The sequence below is a fragment of the Electrona antarctica genome (assembly GCF_951216825.1).
Source record: "Electrona antarctica genome assembly, chromosome: 13".
NCBI classification, from domain to species: domain Eukaryota; kingdom Metazoa; phylum Chordata; class Actinopteri; order Myctophiformes; family Myctophidae; genus Electrona; species Electrona antarctica.
This window is the reverse complement of record NC_136794.1, coordinates 1,486,940-1,509,651: the sequence shown is the minus strand read 5'-3', so window position 1 is coordinate 1,509,651 and position 22,712 is coordinate 1,486,940. Positions and strand designations below refer to the sequence as shown.

Sequence of the window (22,712 nt, the reverse complement as noted above, 5' to 3'; positions counted from 1 at the left end):
TCCTGCTGGAGGGAAGAGAGTTCACCGCGTTTGTGGACCATAAGCCCCTGACCTTTGCCATGGCCAAGACTACGGAGCCGTGGTCAGGGCGGCAGCAGCGCCAACTCTCTGCCATCTCAGAGTTCACAACGGACATTCAGCATGTGGCCGGTAAGGACAACCTGGTGGCGGACTGCCTCTCTCGGGGGCACATCAGTCCTGTGCACCTTGGCATCGATTATGTGGCACTGGCCGCTGACCAGCTCACAGACGTGGAGCTCCAGGCGTTCAGGACGGCCGTGACAGGACTGCGGCTGGAGGATGTGGCGTTTCATGACAGTGGCGCTACGCTCCTCTGTGACGTCTCCACAGGCCAGCCCCGCCCCATGGTCCCAACTGGCTGGCGCCGCCGCATTTTCAACGCCATTCACTCCCTTTCACACCCAGGGGTGAGGGCGTCGGTTAAGCTGGTGGGGGCCAAGTTCGTCTGGCCGGGCCTCAGGAAGGAAGTAAAGGGGTGGGCAGCGTCCTGTGTGGGATGCCAGCGATCCAAGGTACACCGTCACACTAAGGCCCCCCTGGAGCCGTTTCTTATTCCAGAGAGGCGGTTTGACCACGTCAACGTGGACCTGGTGGGCCCACTTGCCCCGTCCCAAGGTTTCACATACCTTCTCACTATGGTGGACAGGACCACCAGGTGGCCGGAGGCGGTTCCCCTGAAGGCTAGCACGTCTGCGGAGGTTGCCCGTGCGTTCATCTCCGGCTGGGTGACACGGTTCGGCACGCCATTGGATTTGACTTCGGACAGGGGGGCCCAGTTCACTTCGGAGCTGTGGAGCGCCGTGGCCGAGAGCCTGGGAGTGAAACTCCATCGCACCACGGCGTACAATCCTAAGGCCAACGGGATGTGTGAGCGGTTTCACCGTTCCATGAAGGCGTCTCTCCGGGCCACGCTCACAGACAGCAACTGGATTGACCGGCTGCCATGGGTCATGTTGGGCCTGCGTTCGGCCCCCAAAGAAGACCTGCAGTCCTCGTCAGCCGAGCTGGTTTTTGGGCAGCCGCTGAGGGTCCCTGGGGAATTCCTCGCTGAGCCTTCTGCCCCTTGGTCCGCTGCAGCTCATCGTTCTGCCGGTCGGGACGCTGCAAGAACTTTTGCCCCGTTCCCCGCACATCACTGCCTTCCCCGCTCCTACATCCCGAAGGACCTGATGGCGGCCCGCTATGTGTTCATCCGTCACGATGCCCACCGTTCTCCACTGCAGGCTCCCTACGATGGGCCCTTCCGAGTCCTCGAAGCGGGGGCCAAGTACTTTGTGGTAGACATGGGGGGTAATAAAGAGCAGATTTCAGTGGATCGTCTTAAACCTGCTCATGTGGTCCGAGACGAGCCGGTGGAGCTGGCGCAGCCCCCACGCCAGGGTCGTCCACCCAAGTCTGCCCCTGTCCCGTCCCCCCCATCCGTGGCTACCCCTGTTGTTCCACCGACGAAGCCTCGTCGTCGACGTGGACGACCTCCTGCCCCTGCCCCTACCCCTGCCCCTTCTACATTCCCTGCGACTGTGAAATACAGCCGGTATGGCCGCATGGTCAGACCTCCTGAAAGACACTAGACACACTGTGTTGGGGGGTTGTATAATGATGTTTTGCACTGCAGGTCAATTCTGAAGGTTCGGGGGGGGCCTGTGTGGTGAACACTAGATGGGGTCTCTCACCTCAGATTGAGCACTGGCTGGGTGGTAACGGGAGGATGTAGGAAGTGATAAAGGGAAGTGATGTACCTGTGTATTGTTGTTGTTTGTTTGTTGGAAGTAAAGTTCAGAGACTCACATTCTCCGTCTGCTCGTCTCATTCCTCAACTTCCACAGTACGATGATAAGAGCGCCCCTCACTTCACACGGGTGTGATTTTTATATACAGTAGGATGAATGGATTGATTGACTGACTACTTGGTTAACAACATTGTTAACAGTGCGTGTAGTACAGTCAAAACGTTATGCCAAAAGGATGACACAAAAATCCCCTTGGGGGTTTTTTCCATTGCAATCCATTCTGCTGATACTGATCTGCGGTTCGGCTTCCTTGGCCTACTGGCCATTTGTACAATTTAATTTGGTGTTGATCGGCCCAGCCAAAGCGACAGACACAAAGGCCCACGCAAGTGTGAAAACGTACATCCGTCCTTGTACATCTGTTGTCAGTAACCATTATCAGAGTACTATAGAGCGCCGCAGTCCCGCCCCCTACCAGGGCCCAGGAAATGATTCTCCGTTCATTTTCCTCATAGACATTTCAAAAAGTATTTATTTAAAGACCTTTTAAGCGTCGTACAAAGCCAACTCTTGTCGTGACAAACCATGACAACAAACAAACATTTTCGGGCTGAACAAATAATTAGAAAGAAGAAGAAAACGGCAGGTTTTTTGTTGTTTTTCTTCTTTGTAATTATTTGTTTGGTCCAAAATATTGTGTTTGTTGTCATGATTTGTCACGACAAGAGTGGGCTTTGTACGACGCTTATAAGGTCTTTAAATAAATACGTTTTGAAATGTCTATGGGAAAAATGCATTGGGAACTATTTCCTGGGCCTGGCATCATCATGAAAGGGGGCGGGACTGCGACGCTCTATAGGAGGCCAGTCTATGACACACCAACAGTCAGTACATGGAGCTCTATGACAGACAGACAGACAGACAAACAGACAGACAGACAGACAGACAGACAGACAGACAGACAGACAGACAGACAGACAGACAGACAGACACGTATACACACACAGATTCATGGGTTTACATTATTATGTTACATCTATAAATTACACAAATCTAAATTGAGTGTGTACAGTATTTGTGTCTCTCTTTGGCATTATGTTGTGAACCGTTCGACCAACATAACTTCAAGACTGTTGTATTGTTGAGGAACAAAGCGTGCAGAGTGTGAAGTGTGAAGTCGGTCGGAGCATCCCAGAACCACCGTGCGTGTCAATGTTGTAGTCAACGTTGGCATTGGACCTATGACCTACGTGGACTTGAGGCGCCTGTCCGCCGGTCCACGTGAAAAGACGGGTCGCCCGACCGTCCAAACGCTGGCAACGACAGCGCTGATGGAAAGGAGTTGCAAAACGATGGTTTCTACTTCTTTTTCTGCTTTAGACAGTATATGCGATCTGCATGTAACAAAACAGGTTTATACATGATGGTGAATTGGGAGGCATACTATGGTCCGACGGAGCATTGGTTCGAAGGAGCATTGGTCCGAGGTGCTTTGGGGGTTGGGAGAGGGTTGGGGTTAGGTTTAGGTGTGCTGCACCTGGTAGGTTGTCGTTCGGACCAATGCTCCGTCGGACCAAACACATGAACCCGGTGAATTAACTGTTTATTTGAACGAAAGAGGAAAAATGGCAACGTACGGTGCTCGCCGGATCAGTTCGCATTGTCGAGTATGAAGTAGCTAAATCCGAGGCCACGGTTCTCGGCAGGAATCTGGAGGATTTTCCACTGCAGGTATAGAGAATGACCCGAGTGAGGCCGTTTAAGTATCTGACGCTCTTGTTCGCGTGTGGGGAAAGACGGAGCAGGATTTTTTCCTGCGTTCACTCACCGAACTGCACGAAAAGAGAGCTGAGCCTCTGTCTTCGTTGCTATACCCGCACCTATATGGTCGTGAAACGTGGGTCATCACGACCAAAGGAACAAGATGGCAGACATTAAGCCGGCTGAGATGAATGGCTGGCGTGACTTATGGTGCGTTCGAACACACACGGGCAGATGAGACGATTTCGAAGACCTACAGCTACATGCATCATTGGCTTCCATTGACAATGAACGGTAGGTAGACTGCGTCGTTTCATCTGCCCGTGTGAACGCAGCATTAGGGAGAGGTTAATACGAGCACAATCATGATGGAGAGCTGGTGCTCCTTGACGTGGAAAGGAGCCATGCAGTGAAGGTGGTCTGGGCGTCTAGTATCTAGTCTGGATGTTTCCTGGCCGTCTCCCTACGGAGTTCTGTGGTGCACGTCCGGCTGGGAGGAGACCCCCCCCCACCCTGGCCGACCGTAGGGACCAGGTGGGGGCTTTAATCTCCAGCTGGGAGGAGACCCCCCCACCCTGGCCGACCGTAGGGACCAGGTGGGGGCTTTAATCTCCAGCTGGGAGGAGAACCCCCCCCCCCCCCCCCCCACCCTGGAAGACCATACGGACCAGGTTGGAATGGGGGGGATTATATCTCCGCGCTGGACTCGGGATAGGGTTAAAGCAATCTGGTGCAACGCCCGGGATTCGAACCTGGGATCTCCATCGTGGAAAACCAACATCTTAACCACTAAGCCAAAGGGAATTACTCCTTGTGACTCGGGTGAGATATTCTACTTTTAGGCCGGTCTGCCACACCAGGAAAGAGAAGTCTCAGAAGTCTCTCTGCTGTAACTTTAACCTCCCAGGATTCGACTCTGGACAAATGGATGGAAAAATTGCATCTCTAATTAATGAGAGTAAATGACGTTACATCAGAGCAGACAACGGGCCAATCCAAAAACACTTTATGTAGATTATGTAAGAGCAAGAACATATCCTTAATATGTCGGTAGTCGGTACTGTGATGTCAGGCATTTCCATATTTAGGCACACTGGTGCATAATACGTTTTCAACACAGCATACACGAGCACGCACGCACACGCGCACACACGCGCGCACGCACACACGGCACTAACTTGGATTCTATTGCAAAATGTAATCTTGACTCATAGCCATAGCATATTGTACAACAGTGATACGCTGTAGGTGCATGCATACAGTACTCATGCTTACTATGCTTACTATTATGTGCGTTGTGAATGTTATCAACCCAATCTACACTATAGTGAAAAAGCTGACAGAAGCTTACAACAATGGCTGCTATTCAATTCTAGTAACCTATTTAATAATTCAACTAAAACAATGAACTGTCCTTGTATCCCTGCTGCTTGGCACTTTATATTTCTTCAATGGATTCTAGTTTACTATGCAGATACATCGCTTGTTCTCATGTTATTATTTTTGCAAGTTTTAGGTTTTTCTCCACCACAAATGTTAAGAAAGTGATTTAGATATGAGGTCATTTATTTAAGAGAGACTAGAGCGGTGCCCGTTGGGCACTGGCCTACTTGGAACGATGCAAGTTGGAAATGTCACAGTCAGACTTTTGTCATTCATTGTACAGTCTAGGTCTTGTATTTCTATGTCTTGTTCCCTGGTCTAGTTTGTATGGTTCTATGTTTGTTTGCTCCAGCTGTGTCTCATTTTGTATTCAACCCTCATGTGTATATCAGTCTTGTTCCCCAGTCAGTCCTTGTTGAGTCAGTGTATCCTGTCACCTGTTTCAGTCTGTTTTAAGTTGTTCATGTTCACCTGTCTTCTGTATTAAAACACCAATTCATGGTTTTGAACACTACATGCCTGGCTGTCCTGTGTTTCGGTCCTTACCTCACCTACACGTGACAGGAAATGAATGCCCCACCCAGAACATCATTGTGCTGTCAGAACAGGGCAGCTCCATATATGGAGATCTATGAATGAATCAATTAAGGCTTCTGGCTAGGGTAAAGACCTATCTGCCCCGTACTGACCTTGAGAGTCATTCACGCTTTCATATCATCAAGACTCGACTATTGTAATGCTCTTTACGCAGGCATTGACCTGTCAGCAATTAGACGTCTACAGCTCGCACAGAACGCCACCGCTCGCCTACGAATAGGCGTGACCATATCTCCCCAGTCCTCGCCTCCCTCCACTGGCTCCCTGTCCGTTTTAGGATTGATTTGAAGATTTTAACGTTTCTTTTTAAAGCCCAAAATGACCTGTCCCCTCCATATTTGGTGGAATTGATTAATCCATATGTCCCATAACAAGAGCCCTAAGATCGGCTAACCAGTCTCTCCTGATTGTGCCCGATACACAATTCAGGACCAAAGGAGAGGCTTTTGCTGTGGCCGGACCCAGTCTCTGGAACGCCCTGCCCCCTCCTCAGCTCGGTCATTGACGACCTTCAAATCCTTGCTAAAGACTCATTTATTTTCAATCGCTTTTTCTAATTAAGTTTACCTTGGCCTTTATAGCACTGCTCTCTCTGTGGGAGTGTGGCACGTGTGTGTCGAATTAGAAAATCGGTGGGGGGAGCGGTTCTCGAGTTACGTGGATTACAGATGTACATACATACTGTACATACATGCATATAGACTTGGTGCATGTATAGATCAGTGCCCGTTGGGCACTGGCCTACTTGGAACGATGCACGTTGGAAATGCATGGCCCACCCAGAATTATGTCTGTGTCCCTTTTATGCCCATATATGGAGTTCTTTGTCAGGCATGCCCAAATATGGTGTCAAATGATGTCAGAAACCCGAACGCGTGTGTCGAATTTGAAGTCGGTGGGGCGAACGGTTCTCAAATTACGTGGATTACAGACGTACAGACGTACGTACTGTACACACAGAGACACAGAGATTTATAGTTAGATAAGATAGATGCTATAGGTTAATTCTTTATCTGGTAGATAGTTTCTTTGAATCAATATATTCTCTCCGAGTCTACATTCAGTCTACAATCTACATGTGAAACATGTGGATAGCACAGGTTGTTTAAGGGAAAGATGTATTATAAATAATAAAGTAAACACAGTGATTATCTGGCAAATAGCCTACATGGACATTATATTTGAACACATATAGACAAAACCGCACCTTGATATGAACACATACTGTACAGAGAATATTCATCGATAGACCAAGTCTAGCGATAAAGGAATGGAAAAGTAAAATAAACCCCTCTTTTTCTTTTTTCTTCTTAAATTTGCTAAATACAACGTTAAAGACAAGTAGCCTACTTAGCAAGTTAGAATTGATACAATCGATTATTTCCATTGCAAAACGATACAATACGATACAAAGTCAGTCAAACGATACAATATGCTGCTGTTTACATTTCGATATACTTCGATTCTTGAAATTAAAAGTATGTGTAAGTCGCTCTGGACAAGAGCAGCTGCTATAAGATTAAAGTGTGAAGTGTAATAAAATTGGACATTGGCACTTTAAAATGGAAAATTGTTTTCTTAATAAGCAACAATATACAGAAGGATGAGAGGACACTAGAGCTAGCCTGGAAACCAGCCCAATATGCCATAGGAAAAAAAATCCCTGGGGTGATATTATTCTGTGACTTTCTATTCAGACATGTATGTAAAAATCACACCCGTGTGAACTGGGTGACCATAGCAACCATGCTCATTTTTGAGTGGTGTAAACCACTCCTACAACTGGTTGAGTGGTGTAAACCACTCCTACAACTGGCTTTTGTGTGCAGAAAAAAATGAGCATGGTTGCTATGTTCAAAATAATTTCTGACGTAATTAAATCACACCCGGGTGAACTGGATGACCGTAGCAACCGTGGTCATTTTCTCTGCGCAAAAAAAGCCAGTTGTGAAATCACATCCGGGTGTGATACATACATTTATCAAAAATGATAGCTTTTTTTACTTAACATATTTTGTGTGATTTCATTACGTCAGACATTACGTCAGACCACAGCTGATCATGCTATATAAAACCTTACACCACTCAGTTCACACGGGTGTGATTTTTTTGGTACGGACAGACAGACAGACAGACACGTAAACTAACAAAGCCAGTTGTAGGAGTGGTTTACACCACTCAAAAATGCATGAAGCACAGAGATGATCCAATGACATTTACTGTTATAATATAGCAGACCAATCTGAGAGCTGATCGGCAAATAAAGGAGAAACAGCGCCCTCTTTTCCTTTGAATTAGTCAACCGTCGAGAGAGACTAATAGCAGACAATAACACAAACATCCACTGTACTGGAAAAACAAGTTATTTTTCTTTTAGACATGTGACCCAGCAGATGGCGCTACAGGCCAAACCAAAACCCATTGCACTATACTAGCATATGGTCTGTTGTGCAGTGCTAAAGTCAGTGGTGGATTTAATGTCATGTAACGCTAAGTAAATACATATGTAAATGTTTCCCCCTGAAATTCAGCATGTCGTGAGTCGTGACCGAGGAAAACCTGAGAGAATGTCTTTGTCCAGTCCATTATTATGACTGATTGAAAATAGCTTTATTCCCTGTGGTCCAAAACGTTGGTTGGTTCAGTCCTCTGTATTCCACTCGTGTTCCTGTTTTTGGAATCAAACCCTGTACACTCATATGCTCCTTTTATGGCCAGTACATAATTCATTCCATGTTGTTCTGACCATGCCAAAGCGCCAGCGCTCGCCCGGCAGTCTGTCATCAACGAGGCGGATGCGTGCATGCGACCTCGCCCTTCTCGCCCTCAGGCGTCTTACAGGTATGCTATGTTCACTATTTTATTGAGTGGTGTAAACCACTCCTACAACTGGCTTTTGTGTGCAGAAAAAATGAGCATGGTTGCTATGTTCAAAATAATTTCTGACGTAATTAAATCACACCCGGGTGAACTGGATGACCGTAGCAACCATGCTCATTTCTTCTGCACAAAAAAAGCCAGTTGTGAAATCACATCCGGGTGTGATTTCATTACGTCAGACATTAACGTCAGACCACAGCTGATCATGCTATATAAAACCTTACACCACTCAGTTCACACAGGTGTGATTTTTTGTATTTATATTTTGTATTTGTTTTTAAATGATAAAAAGTAAACGCAGGTTTCCACAGACAGCGTTCATATTTAATGTAGAGCATAATGACACACAATGTTTCCCAAACAGTGGGTCGGGACCCATTTGTGGGTCAGAGACACATTTCTATGGGTCTATGGTAAAAAAGAAATCCCATTTTATTTTCCTACATTTAAATTAAAAATATTTTTTTAAATAAAAAAAAAGTAAAAAAAACAAAACAGCAATATACATTTTAAAACAAACTAACTAACTAACTAACTAATAATAATTAAGAAGTAGTGAAAATAGCTGATCTACAAGTGTGCAACGCTGCGTGAAGTAACGCGCTGCACGCTTGTAGATCACCTATTTGAGCTAGTACGGGTCCCGGGACATTTTGGGACATTTGGGTCTCAACCTGTGAACCTCTGATCTGCATGACAGAGAGATATCGGTACACAACGTTAGATATATTTTATATCATTCTTTATTTAATTCAGTGTTACATACAGTAAATGTGCTGCTTGTATAGATTATAAAACAACACATTCCATGGACTACAAATGGAATCGAGGAATTAAGGCACAAAATAGTACAGAAATTATGTTTTGGCATCATTTGGCATCCATGCGTTTTCTCTTGTATGCTATTGGTCAATATCTCTGAATAACAACAATAGAATGCTGCTCTTTTACTAACATCTGGTTTTAGCCGCAAAGCATTGTGGGACATGAAGTTTCTTGAGTTATAACCCTTTGGTTGGGGGCAATACAAAAATAAAAGTCTCAATTCAATGTCAATCTATGTTAAATCAAATCAATATCAATAGACTATTAAATTAAATCAATCTCTTCATCTGTAAACAATCATATATGAATTTAGCAGCTTTCAATCAATCATGTCATTAAATTATCTCCACCCTGCACACTTTTTTGACTTGAGATCTACTTTTAAAATGACCAGTCCAGCTCTTCAAGATCTACCCCAAAAAAAATCCCATTGCTAAAAATACGTTAAAAAAAATTACCTGAGAGAAATATACCTGAATAGCGGAGCTGGCGTTACACTGAATAATGTGTTTTATTAACTGTACAATAATGTGAAGACATTGAAGGCCGGATAATGAGCCTATAGACCCAAGGAGGAGTACTAGTCTGTGTGGAAGTGTGGAAGTGTGGAGGCAAGTGGAGTGCTGGTAAGTTCCATCCTAGCAAAAACACACCACGTCCACCCTATTCTGATTCTGGTTTAGTGGGCTGAGGAGTTTTGTGATTTTTGTTATATTTATATATTTCGAGGAATGTCATGTGTTCTACCTGCACAGCCTTTGTGATCTACTGGTAGATTGCGATCTACCTTTTGGGCAACCCATTAAGTTATGACAGGGAGAGTTTGCCCAGGGTGTCGTCCAAGCTGTGATTTGTGGACTTTGCTGCATAGAAATCTTCCAGGGTGATCCGTGTGTTCCAGCCTTGGTTCAGAGTGAACTTGTAGACACTTACGATGAGAGCAGGAAACATCTCCATCAGGTCAATGTCAGCCGCAGCCTCAGCACTGTAAACACACACAGCAGTGACCACTACATGTTATGATGAACACCCTGAACACTACATGTTATGATGGACAACCTGAACACTACATGTTATGATGGACACCCTGAACACTACATGTTATAATGGACACCCTGAACACTACATGTTATGATGAACACCCTGAACACTACATGTTATGATGAACACCCTGAACACTACATGTTATGATGGACACCCTGAACACTACATGTTATGATGGACACCCTGAACACTACATGTTATGATGGACACCCTGAACACTACATGTTATGATGGACACCCTGAACACTACATGTTATGATGGACACCCTGAACACTACATGTTATGATGGACACCCTGAACACTACATGTTATGATGAACACCCTGAACACTACATGTTATGATGAACACCCTGAACACTACATGTTATGATGGACACCCTGAACACTACATGTTATGATGAACCCCTGACATCTGTCTATACTGTAGTGTAACTGCTGCTTTATAAATGAGATCTGTCTGACTGGATCCACACCCAGAGAAGTGATCACACTGTAGGTAATAGAAATGGAAATTGATGATATTGAATTGTTGTCATGTCTATGAAGTGATTGCATAGGGCCTAAATGGAAACAAGACCGCAATAACTTTTTTTTTGGTACTATCCCATTTGGAATAAGTGTTTGACTGAACTCTGTTGCTGTTTTTACTGTTATGTCTAATTAAATCAATCAAAAAACTTAAAGAACCACTTTTTGTAACTATACCTTTCAAGACGGGAACCCATTTTTGGGTTTCTGTTGCTGTACACTTTGTACAGTAGGCCTATATATAACAACATACATTCATGGTCATTTTCTTTTTAAAACATTTGAACGTTTTCATTAAACTTTAGGTCAAGATTTAGATGTTTTTAGAATGGGCCTCAGGTCTAAATGGGTTAAGAGAATGATTTTTAGCTGCACCACTTTGTGTTTTGTTGTGTTCAAACTCAACGTACTGGTGCTGATGGAGATTGCGTATGAAGCGCAGCAGTCCAAACACATCATCATGGTAGGGAAACCTCTTCCTCCTGTTGTCCATCTCCTCAAACACCTCCTGTTGCAACTGGAAAAACACAAAACGGACCTGTTGTCTAATATACACACCTGAACCCTACATTATTTAGTCTAATGGACACACCTGAACCCTACATTATTTAGTCTAATGGACACACCTGAACCCTACATTATTTAGTCTAATGGACACACCTGAACCCTACATGATTTACTCTAATAGACACACCTGAACCCTACATGATTTAGTCTAATAGACACACCTGAACCCTACATGATTTAGTCTAATGGCCTACAGTATACATATGATTTAATCTGAAAACACTCCTCTTCAGACTCCATTTTAGCCTGTGAGTTGTGACACTTGCCGTAGCACTTGCACTAGCCCTGATGACCTTACAGGCGTATGCAAAGGCTAAACTTATGTAATTTAGATAGCATTTTATGTATGCATATTGTTTCATTATATAGATATTAGCTTACATATGATTCTTGATGACTATTTTTATAGGATGCATTACCATGTGTTGTTCTTGCTTAATGTATGTCGCTCTGGATTAAGAGCGTATATGCCTAAATTGTAAAGTGTAATGGATGTGTATTATAAACATGATTTAGTCACCTTGTGTTTCATGGTGTGTTTCCATGTGCTGAACAGTCCCTCCTCAGCACACTGGTTCCACACAGCCATGACGTTGTGGCGCTCAGGGTTTTCATAGTGCTTGTCGATTTCCTTCTCATTTGCAACCTTTTGCAGGAAATCAATTCTCCTGGAAGAATTTACAAAGCACACATATTGAGAAAAAGAAAACATGTGGTAGAAAACTTAGTGTTGGATCAAAATTAGCCAAATTAGCTGATCTACAAACTCCCAACGTGTCATTGCAATGTGACCCATTGTGAGCTTGTAGATCTGCTTGCACTGTTGAAACTATAGAGCTGAAGAGGTTAAAATGAGCTGTGATTGTGATTAAGCCATGCTATGAAGTATTGATTAAAGCTACTACTATTACTACTACTACTACTAGGCCTACTACTATTTTATACAATGGAACTTAGTACTTTTTGTTTGTCCAGAAGTAGGGATGAGCCAAGCATTCCTCCACTTTAGGTCTTTTCTTTGGGTCTTCATGGATCATCCTCTCGATGAGATCCTTGGCAACCACATCCTGAACGTGATCTAGGTTGTAGAATCCTTTGTAGATGTTATATTCACATTCAACACCGGTGCCAAATGGATGGTGTCCTCCAGAAAGGATGTAATACGTCAACATCCCAGCCACCTAAAAAGGAGCATGAAAATGAGTAAGATGACATGCTGGTGTCATGTATTAGACTTTTTGCACACAGACAAAATAATTATTAAGAAACCTGGATATCAGTGCTTCTTTTATATGCAATTTCACTGTCTTCGTTCAAAGTCTCCTTTGCCTTCCAGCATTTCGTTCCTGCACTGCTTGTTCGAAGGGTTGTTTGTCCTTTGGGTAAACGGCGGCTTATTCCAAAATCTGCTAATCTTGCCCTGTTTTTTACATCTGCAAGACACATTTGGTATATATAAGTGTTTAAGATTGATGGAAAAAATATGTTTTATGTTGTTTCAGTCTCTGATACTGTAGGTCTTACTTTCTTATGTATCTTACCAATCAAGACATTCTGGGGCTTGATATCCCGGTGGAGAATTTGAGGATTCTGACAATGAAGAACACTTAAGCTATTGAGAACCTGATTGGCAAGATCCCTCCTCAAATCACTAAGGACGTCTTGAGGAAAGTCACATTTGATGTATTCTTCCAGTGTGTATTCACATAACTGAAGTGCAAGGTAACCAAAGTTCTCATCCTCTGCAAAGTCAACATATCGTACAATCGAAGGATGATCGAGCTTTGGAAGACGTAAAAAGCCTTCCTCAATCTTCAGCACATCGTAGTTGGATATTGACATTCTCTTAACTGCGACTTCAGTGCCGTCATCTCTTAACCCCAAGAAGACCTCAGTTCCATCACTTCCCTTTGCGATGCGGAATTCATTATCTTTCACAAACACAAGACTCCCAACTTTGATCACTTTACTTTCATCTATGTCTGCAAGCTTCTCTAACTGTTTCTCCCATCTTTGACTGATTTGGTGCCATTTCCGTGGATTTGGTGACACACTGGCTACGGGGTGGATAGGTTGTGGTTTTGGTGACACACTGGCTACGGGGTGGATAGGTTGTGGTTTTGGTGACACACTGGCTATGGGGTGGATTGGTTGCACATGTGAACTTTCAGTCAGACCAGATTCCTCAACAGGAACAGTTGTTGGCTTATCTGCATCAACATAAACTTCATATTTCAGCTCCTCTTGCTTTCCTGATTTTCTTCTCCTTTTTCTCTTCTTTTTGGATCCTGATGGCTCTCTACTGCTAGTTGTGGAAACATCACGCTCTGAGCTTGGTGTGTTTAGATACGTTTTCATGTCTGTAAGCTGTTCTGTCAGTTTGTCATTCATGTACATTTCTGCATAAGCAATTATATCCTCAGGCACATGATCTATTCCCACTGATGCAAAGATGTCAGCGGCATTTTCACATGGAAGCAGGTTTGCCAGTATGCAATATGTATACATTCTCATCTCAGGGGAGTGCTCTGTCTTCACAAAAGGAACAATCGTTGTGCACAATGTATCAATGAGGTTCTGATTCCAGGCCTCTTTGACTTTAGTTTTTTGTGCGATCATGTATAGAGTTGCCAGAAAAGGTTTCTGTAGGACTCTATCAGGAAATTGAGTGCTTGTGGAAAGGAGTTTCAGCAGCTTGGGGATCATAGACACTGATACCTCACTGGGTATCTCTTTCATTGTGCAGAACACTACAGATAGACATTGAACAACCACATGAGTGTTGGTTGCACTGGGAATTTTTAAAAGCCGCTTGTCTGCATTTTCAATGTAGAAGTTCACCTTGTTATTGTCTTTCAACCAAATAATAGTTCTCTGCTGATACTCTTGTTCTGATGGTCCGCCAACACTAAAAATTGTGTCAATCATGGTCAGATGGGTCTGAGGCTCCTCCTCCAGCATATAACGATCAAAAATGCTGAAAACTTCTGTTGGTGTTTTCTGTTGCAAAGCAATATCCAGATCAATAAAACGTTTTATTTTAGAATAATAGTCACCGTCGCTCATTGCAAGCTTATGCATCATGTCAGATATTTGTGAATTGAGAAAAACATGAGCAGGATGTTCAGCAGAGATTGATGTTATAATCCCTCCAGCTTTGTTCAGGACTTTCACAATATCATCTCTCTTACTGATGGCAGCAACCTGAATTGGTGTCATAGCGCGGGGACCATTTGTGGTAGCATTTGGATTTGCTCCTGCTTTAAGCAGTTTGTGCACAAACTCAAGTGGTGTTTTGTAAAAGGGGGCATGGTGCAGAGGGGTCCAGTTATTTGTGGATAATTGATTTGGGTTTGCACGCTCTTTCAGAAGGAAGGCAAAAATGTCCTCCTTGTGAAATGCCACAGCAGCACTTAGAGGACATATATGATAGTGGAGCTCTTTGCATGGGTAAAGGCCATTGATGTCTTTGCCTCGGATTGATTTCTTGAACTTCTTGAGGTCGCCACTCATAATGAACTGTATTATGAGATGTGTTTCTGTTGGGACAGATGTGGTCCCTGGTGGAACCTCTCGGAGCTCATTATTCATGCTCTGTGCTACCGGATCCATTTCTTTGCTTCAGAATAGCTGTGGGTTGACAAAGAAAATGTGTTCAATACATTTATTCAAACATTTATTATGTATTTAACTGAAGAAAGGTTCAGTTTTAAAAATGTAAGGTTGTTGTGTAATCATTGCTTGAAAGAAAGTAAGTACATTTAACTCAAGTACTGAATACCATTTTGAGGCACTTTTACTTCATTTGAATACTGGTATCCATATGTTTCAATACTTCACTATCTACTTCAATACATCAGAGGAAAATGTATTTACTGAGTTACTTATAGAGTTCACATTGTGAGCTTGCAGATTGGCTATGTTTGAAAGATGTTTGACATTTATTTTATTTTAAATAAAATTCTGCAGAATGATTCGGCTACTTTTACTTTTGATATGTTAAGTACATTTTGATGACAATACATCTGTAATTTTGCTTGAATAAAAATGTCAATACATGACTTATTACTATTTTCTATTACTTTTCTATTACTATTTCTTCATTGTAGTATAGATACATGAAGAAAACAAAACTTTCCACCCTGTGTGTAATTGTTAAGGTTCAGGGCAGAAGGTCGCAGTTAACTATGAAACCGTGTGTTTTTTGTCACGTCACTCACAATCCCCATACATTTCTGTAACTCAATTTGTCACATTACGTCACTTCACTCACAATCCCCACAATCACCGTACATGGGGAAAGCCCACATATATTGTGACCAGGTCTCGTGACATCACTATGACATCATCAGGGATGATAGTAAATCAGGGATCAAATCATATAGTAAATGCGACCTGCTGTCGCAATTAAGCCCATATATGGAGGTCCCTGATGTCATCAATATTAGTATATGGATATATGTCATAACCTGTTCTGACATTCCATATGTTGATCCTTCCCCATCCATCCTTCCTCTTCGATGTCTCCCTTTTGACTGATACCTGTCCATTTAAACTCTAGGCGGGCCTGCCCCAAAGTTATTAGTGCAGCCGCGCCCGGCAGCCGGCGAAAACTAGAGTTCTCAACAGGCCCGAAAATTAATTACCATTAATGTACACTCAAGACACCCTTAGTTCTCCATATATGGAGCTGACCTGTTCTGACATTCCATATGTTGATCTGACCTCATCAAACCCTGTACACACAACACACGCTCCAGGGCGAGGTCGTTTCTCGCCCTCAGGCGTCTTACTGGTAATGTGCTGATCCATTGAGCTTAATAATGCATTATGACTAGCAGTTATAATACGTTACAAATGTGTTCATGAGGAGTTTTACATGGTTATGAACATTTGTAACAAGTGTTATAATTAGGCATGTCCCGATACCGATACTTGTATCGGAATGCCCTCCGATATGCCCTTATTTGGTCATATCGGAATCGGCAAGTACGCCCCGCACCAATCCGATACCACATTTTATTTAATCACGTAATGCGCGCAGCACGGTGAGACGGGTCGCCGGTATTGAAAACGCGCATCTCCAGCCGTAGGTGTGAACGTCTTTGCCGACGTGCGAATGGGGGACAATTTAAAACAAAGGCGGCTTGCTGTAGTTTGCGACTAACATAAATTTGCATGCACAAGGGCTGCCAAGTAGACTATCTTTTGTTGTTTTTCTTTCTCCCCCTCTCTTCGAAGTTAGACTGGACAAATAAACTCTAAACTGACTGGGCCACGGTGGTCTGACGCTCATGGTAACTTGCGCCGTGGGTGGAACGGGTGGAAAGTTTGGTTACATTTTAATGCATCTGTCAATAATGCATTGTATTAAACCCAAATGCGATACCTTTGCATCATGTCTGCACCGAGTCGAAACAACACGGGAGCCGTCAGCTGCTAGCCTGGCGCGGCCAGACTCATAGCGAGGATTCACTGACGCTTCCTCCCCGCATATGATATATATTTGCGGGGAGGAAGCTTAGTTATAATATCTCCCGCAGATCGATTGAATAGTCTCACATAATACGTGACGTATTCCAATGTGCATCAGTGCATGCAACTTCTCAATCTATCGTTGCTGAAAAGGCAGAGCTACAAGCTCTGCGGTTCCACGCGCTGCACAATGTGCCCCTTTTTCACTTGAGCACCTGCCCCTCTAAATGTCACTGATCCTACAGTAGGTTCACCAAGTAGGAATGTTGGTTGCATCTTTATGGGCCTTGTGTTTACAAGCTACTTGGATTAGATACAGTCTGAAAGCAGCATGGTGGAGTTTAAATGGCTGCAATTGAAATTGATGTCCAAAGTCTCTTTATGGTTATGAACCTATACTGATACTGAAACTGACAGTACAAGTAGAACATGTTACAAAATGTTCTATTTTCGTCTATTGTCTATTTAGCTCTTTATTCTGTTTCATGAACAAAACTGTGCTCCGTTCTATGCAAGTATAATTAAGTATCTGAGTTCTTCATGTACAGTAACTAGCCTACAGTGTTGATGTTATCTTCACTCTGAACTTTGAACTTCCTTATTAGACGTATTCTTATGGGACAGAGAGCCAGACTTACTGTACAAACACAGCACTCAGTAATCAAACTGAACGTTTCACCATCTTGTTGTACACAGACATTCATGTTGAAACAGTGGTGAAGAATGTTTTACTTCAGTAAATGTATCAAATATAGCAATGTAGAAATACTCTGTTAAAGGTAAAAGTCCGGTATTCAACATTTACTTGAATAAAAGTATAAACCTATTGGCATCAAAATGTACTTAAAGTACCCAAAGTAAAAGTGCTCATTATGCAAAAGGTCCCATTTCACAATGTATTATAAGCAGATCTACTCACAGCGTGCTGCAAAGCAACACGTTGTGAGCTCGGAGATCAGCTATTTTCAAATTGCCAAAGTACAGTATAGGACCTGGTAACTAAAGTTTGCAAATAATTAAAGAATAAATAATAAAGAATAATAATAAGTTAAATTAAATTTGATTGTACAATATAAATTGGGGTCCCAGGGATAGAAATGTCATTACATGGGGGTGTTGTAGACTATTCAGGTCAAACCTGGGGCTTCTTGAAATGAATCTGTGAAAAATCACTGCCAGAGCCGTACAAATATTCTCTTATGGGGCTTCCTTGGCATATCTTTTCAAATAGGGGTCCGCAGGCTAATGAGTGTCAATTCGGGGGTCCTTGACATGAAAAGGTTTGGGAACCACTGACTTAAGTAGACTACAGTACTTGAGTAAAACCACCACTGCATTTTAAGGCTGTTTGGACAAAAGGATTTGTCCAGTCTGAAGGAAGCCAAACCAACATAAATTTGACTCTCGTGTACCTGTGGCTGTGCACGAGATGGAACAACTAACAATAAAGTACAACCTTGAACCTTGAAGTCATAATACCTATTCATTCTTTAAAACAGTTTTTACAAAGAATAATATTCTTTGTAAAAACTGTTTTAAAGAATGAATTGTGCTATTTGTTTACTATCATCAACATAATGTTGATGATAACCCACAAGTCACAACTCCTCAGGTGTATCTGACAGCCTGTAGTGTAACAACAACACTGAGAATAAAATGATAAAATAAAGGGTGAATTAAGACGTGTTTAATCTTGACAGATGAACATGTCTGTCATTCAATCAGATCCATGTACGTCACACCTGTGTCTATGTCAGTCTGGTTACAACCTGATGAATATAATAGTCCTTTGGAATTCCCATTCTCTCTCTCTGTCTCTCTGTCTCTCTCTCTCTCTCTCTCTCTCTCTCTCTCTCTCTCTCACTCACTCTCTCTCTCTCTCTCTCTCTCTCTCTCTCTCTCTCTCTCTCTCTCGGTGGGAAGGGCATTTTTTATTTTATTTACCCAGGGTAGTAGCTTAGCTGAGCACATGAACTGCTCATTTTCAGCAACGCCCCGCACGCACGCACGCACACACGCACGCACTATATATTGAACGTAAACAAATAGTACAAGTAACAACTTCTCAGGTGCATTCTGACAGTCTGTAGTGTAACAGCCAGTGCTGTAGGTTTTTTCATATTTTTAATTACTTTGTATACATTTTATACTATGCAAAAATGTTCTACGTATCTTCCCTTTTTTTAGGCTACTGTTTTTATACTGTGCTAAATAAATCAAATCAAATCATTATTTATTGCGCTACATGCGCACGTATAGGCTATACACTCGCACATGTCAATGGCTGAAATGATTAGCAGACGATAGCCTGTACACTTTTATTTCCTAAAACGTTGGCACGACACACAGGGTATAATGGTACACTACAGACTACATGCACCACTGGTAACAACAGCATTTTGAGCAAAATTGTAAATTAAACTTACAGTTTCCGGGTATACTGTAATCTTCTATAGTCTTCCAAATCCACGTCACACCTGTGTCAGTTTCCTGATGAATATAATATTATTGTCCTTCCCATTCTCTCTCTCTCTCTCTCTCTCTCTCTCTCTCTCTCTCTCTCTCTCTCTCTCTCTCTCTCTGGGCAGGGCCAGTGCTATTGAAAGAGAGAGTTCCGTCATTCTTTGATCTCGTCCACTCCTTCTATCTCAATGAAGAAGTTCCAAACATTGGAACTTCTTCATTGAGATTGAGGAACGAGCATCTCCTCATTCCATTCTTACAATGGGAGTGATGTAACTCTCTCTTCAACGGCTCTGGGTTGGGCATGCAGGGAAAGTCATCCTTAAAGCATGCAAAAATACCGGTCTATACAACGTCTCTGTCTGTCTGTCTTTCTGTCTGTCTGTCTGTCGGTCTGTCGGTCGGTCGGTCGGTCGGTCGGTCGGTCGGTCGGTTGCTCAAATAGCAATTTAAGTACATTTACTTTGTCTTTTACTTAGTAGTAGCCTATTTGTTCATAGAGTTTTGTTTTATTTAAGTAAAAGTAGCAATACCACAGAATACTTTCTCCACCACTGTGTGTAACATGTCTAGCACCTACAAAAGTTGTACGTACTTAAAATACATCACTCACAAAAAAAGGGGGGGGGGGGGGGGGGGGATTAAAGTATGTGGACCATGGGGACCATGGGGACATCTGATGCTGAAAAATTGGTCCACGCCTTTGTCTCCCCTCCAGGTTGGACTACTGCAACGCACTTCTCATCAGGATCCCTAGCAAGAGCCTTCAAAGGCTCCAATACATTCAGAACAGCGCTGCTAGGATCCTGATGAGAGTGCATAAATACGAGCACATCACACCCATCCTCCGCTCACTCCACTGGCTCCCCATCTCATTCCGGACTGAATATAAGATTTCCCTGCTAACCCACCAGTGCATCCACGGCAATGCCCCCCCTACCTCAAGGAACTTGTCACAGTTCAATCCTCTACCCGCTCCCTCCGCTCCTCAAACACCAACCTCCTCAAACCCTTAAAAACAAACCTACACACCATGGGTGACCGGGCCTTCTGCTCGGTCGCCCCCGAACTGTGGAACGCTCTCCCCGCCCACCTGAGAGCCCCACAGTCGGTTGACACTTTTAAGAGAGGACTAAAAACTTTCCTTTTTACCAAAGCATTTTTATAGCCTTACCCTTATGTTTTAAATGTTCCTTATGTTTTAAATGTTCCTGTTTTATTAGATGTTTTTAATGGTGTGTTGTTTCTTCTGCTTTTATTTTGCTGTAGCACTTTGAGATTCCATGGAATGTAAAGTGCGTTATAAATAAAATCCATTATTATAAATAAAATCCATTATTGATCAATTAACAAAATAAATAAATAAAAAGCTTCTAATTATTATTTAGGTCCCACAATCTATGAATCTCACGCTGTTAAGGCAACCGGCCGGTTGCACGCGCTGCACAAGGTGCCCTTTTTTTCACTTGAGCACCTGCCCCTCTAAATGTCTGTGCACGCCACTGATCCTACAGTAGGTTCACCAAGTAGAAATGTTGGTTGCAACTATTCGTTATGTCCCAAAGAATAACCACTATAAAATTTATCTATCTTTATGGGCCCTGTGTTTACAAGCTACTGGGATTAGATACAGTCTGAAAGCAGCATGGTGGATTGAAATACATGTCCAAAGTCTCTTTATGGTTATGAACCTATACTGATACAACTGACAGTAAAAGTAGAACATGTTACTTGTCCAAAATGTTCTATTTTCGTCTATTGTCTATTTAGCTCTTTATTCTGTTTCATGAACAAAACTGTGCCCCGTTCTATGCAAGTATACTTGCTGTACAAACACAGCACTCAGTAATCAAACTGAACGTTTCACCATCTTGTTGTACACAGACATTCTAATTTGCAGATCTACAAGCTCACAGCGTGCTGCAAAGCAACACGTTGTGAGCTCGTAGATCAGCTATTTTCAAATTGCCAAAGTACAGTATATAGGTAACTCTTCTGGTAACTAAAGTTTGCAAATAATTAAAGAATAAATAAAGAGTTAAACTAGAAAATGTGAAAAGGGTGCCATTTCTTCATACGCCTTTGATGGCAATTGGATGATTTGAGGCATTTTGTTCCAAAAATGTGTTTTGCAAAAATCAACCTGTTGGTGGCGCTATAACAGGCCAATGTGAAAAGGGTGGGATATATTCCTCAGCCTAGTAAGAAAATGTGTGAAAGATTTCACGTAAATTGCACGCTGCGTTCATGATTTGAGGCTTTTGTTCAAAACGGGGCAAACTGTGTCACGTGGACTGCGGTCACGAGTTTGTTATGATTGGTTTTGTTATGATGTAGTATAGATATATATATGTATTGGTTAATATTATGTATATATCTATATGAGGTAACTGGTGGTATTGTTATAGTTATATTGTATATATATGTTTAGACCTATCTTTGATATATCTTATTATATATATATATATAGCTATACATCCAGTAGACTTGTTATGAACCATATATTGGAATAGAGGGCGCCTTCTATTATTATATGTGTTCTATTCCATTCCAGGTTGGATTGGCTGTGATTGCCTTGTAGTACATCAACGATGGGCCGGCTCTAGCCAGGCGTCTGATCAACGCCTGACTTCCTGATTGGCTGCCGGTCACGCGCACTCCTTGGCCAGGGGTGTGCTGGTCTCTACATAGTCAGTCTGTGTCTGACAGCTCGGGGGGAATGTCACTAGGATCTTCCCCCGATCCGCTACTGCGTTGTGCCACGACTGTTAATTAACTACCTTATATTGTTTTGACCCATTCTGTTCCGCACACCCTTCGGAAAGGTGTTGTTTTCTTTATTGTATTTTGTTTTGTTTGAAGAGCCATTATTGTATATATATTTTGTTTGTTTTATTATATATAGTTTTATAATAAAACTTCGCATTTGAGCATGGTTTCCTTGTTCTTCAGTCACATGTTACTTACTCATTTACCCCTAGACTTACAGTTTGTAACATAGCCAATTAGGATGGAATATGAAATATCGGACAGAACCGACTTGAGCACATGACCATAGAGATACTGTGTAACGATTTGTGAGATTTTTGGACAGAATCTGGAGGAGTAATATCAAAAAATGTGTTTTACAAAAGTCGGCCTCCTGGTGGCGCTATAAAAGGAAGATGCAGGTCAAAGGTTTGTCCTTGGCCTCTAGGGAGTGTGCATGCAACGTTTCACACAGATCGGTGCAGTTTTAGGTAAGAAATGTGAAAAGCTGCCTCATGGTGGCGCTATAACAGGCCGTTCTGGAAAATGTGGTTCATCGTTGTCATCCAGGGAGTGTGTGTACAAAGTGAGTGTCAATTCGGGGGTCCTTGACATGAAAAGGTTTGGGAACCACGGACTTAAGTAGACTACAGTACTTGAGTAAAATATATACCACCACTGTATTTTAA

General features: G+C 42.7%; 1 protein-coding gene across 1 annotated transcript; it reads right to left on the bottom strand.

Annotated features, from left to right (window-relative positions):
* Positions 1–10,004: 10,004 nt before the first annotated feature.
* Positions 10,005–12,734, bottom strand: LOC306935571 (uncharacterized protein; the record flags this gene model as incomplete). Its single annotated transcript, XM_079518670.1, has 5 exons — positions 12,607–12,734; positions 12,298–12,518; positions 11,858–12,005; positions 11,181–11,287; positions 10,005–10,182 (listed from the first exon to the last, which is right to left on the bottom strand). Exons 2-5 carry the CDS (start codon positions 12,507–12,509, stop codon positions 10,005–10,007), a joined length of 645 nt encoding a protein of 214 aa, XP_079374796.1. The 5' UTR covers positions 12,510–12,518; positions 12,607–12,734.
* Between the last annotated feature and the right edge of the window lie 9,978 nt (positions 12,735–22,712).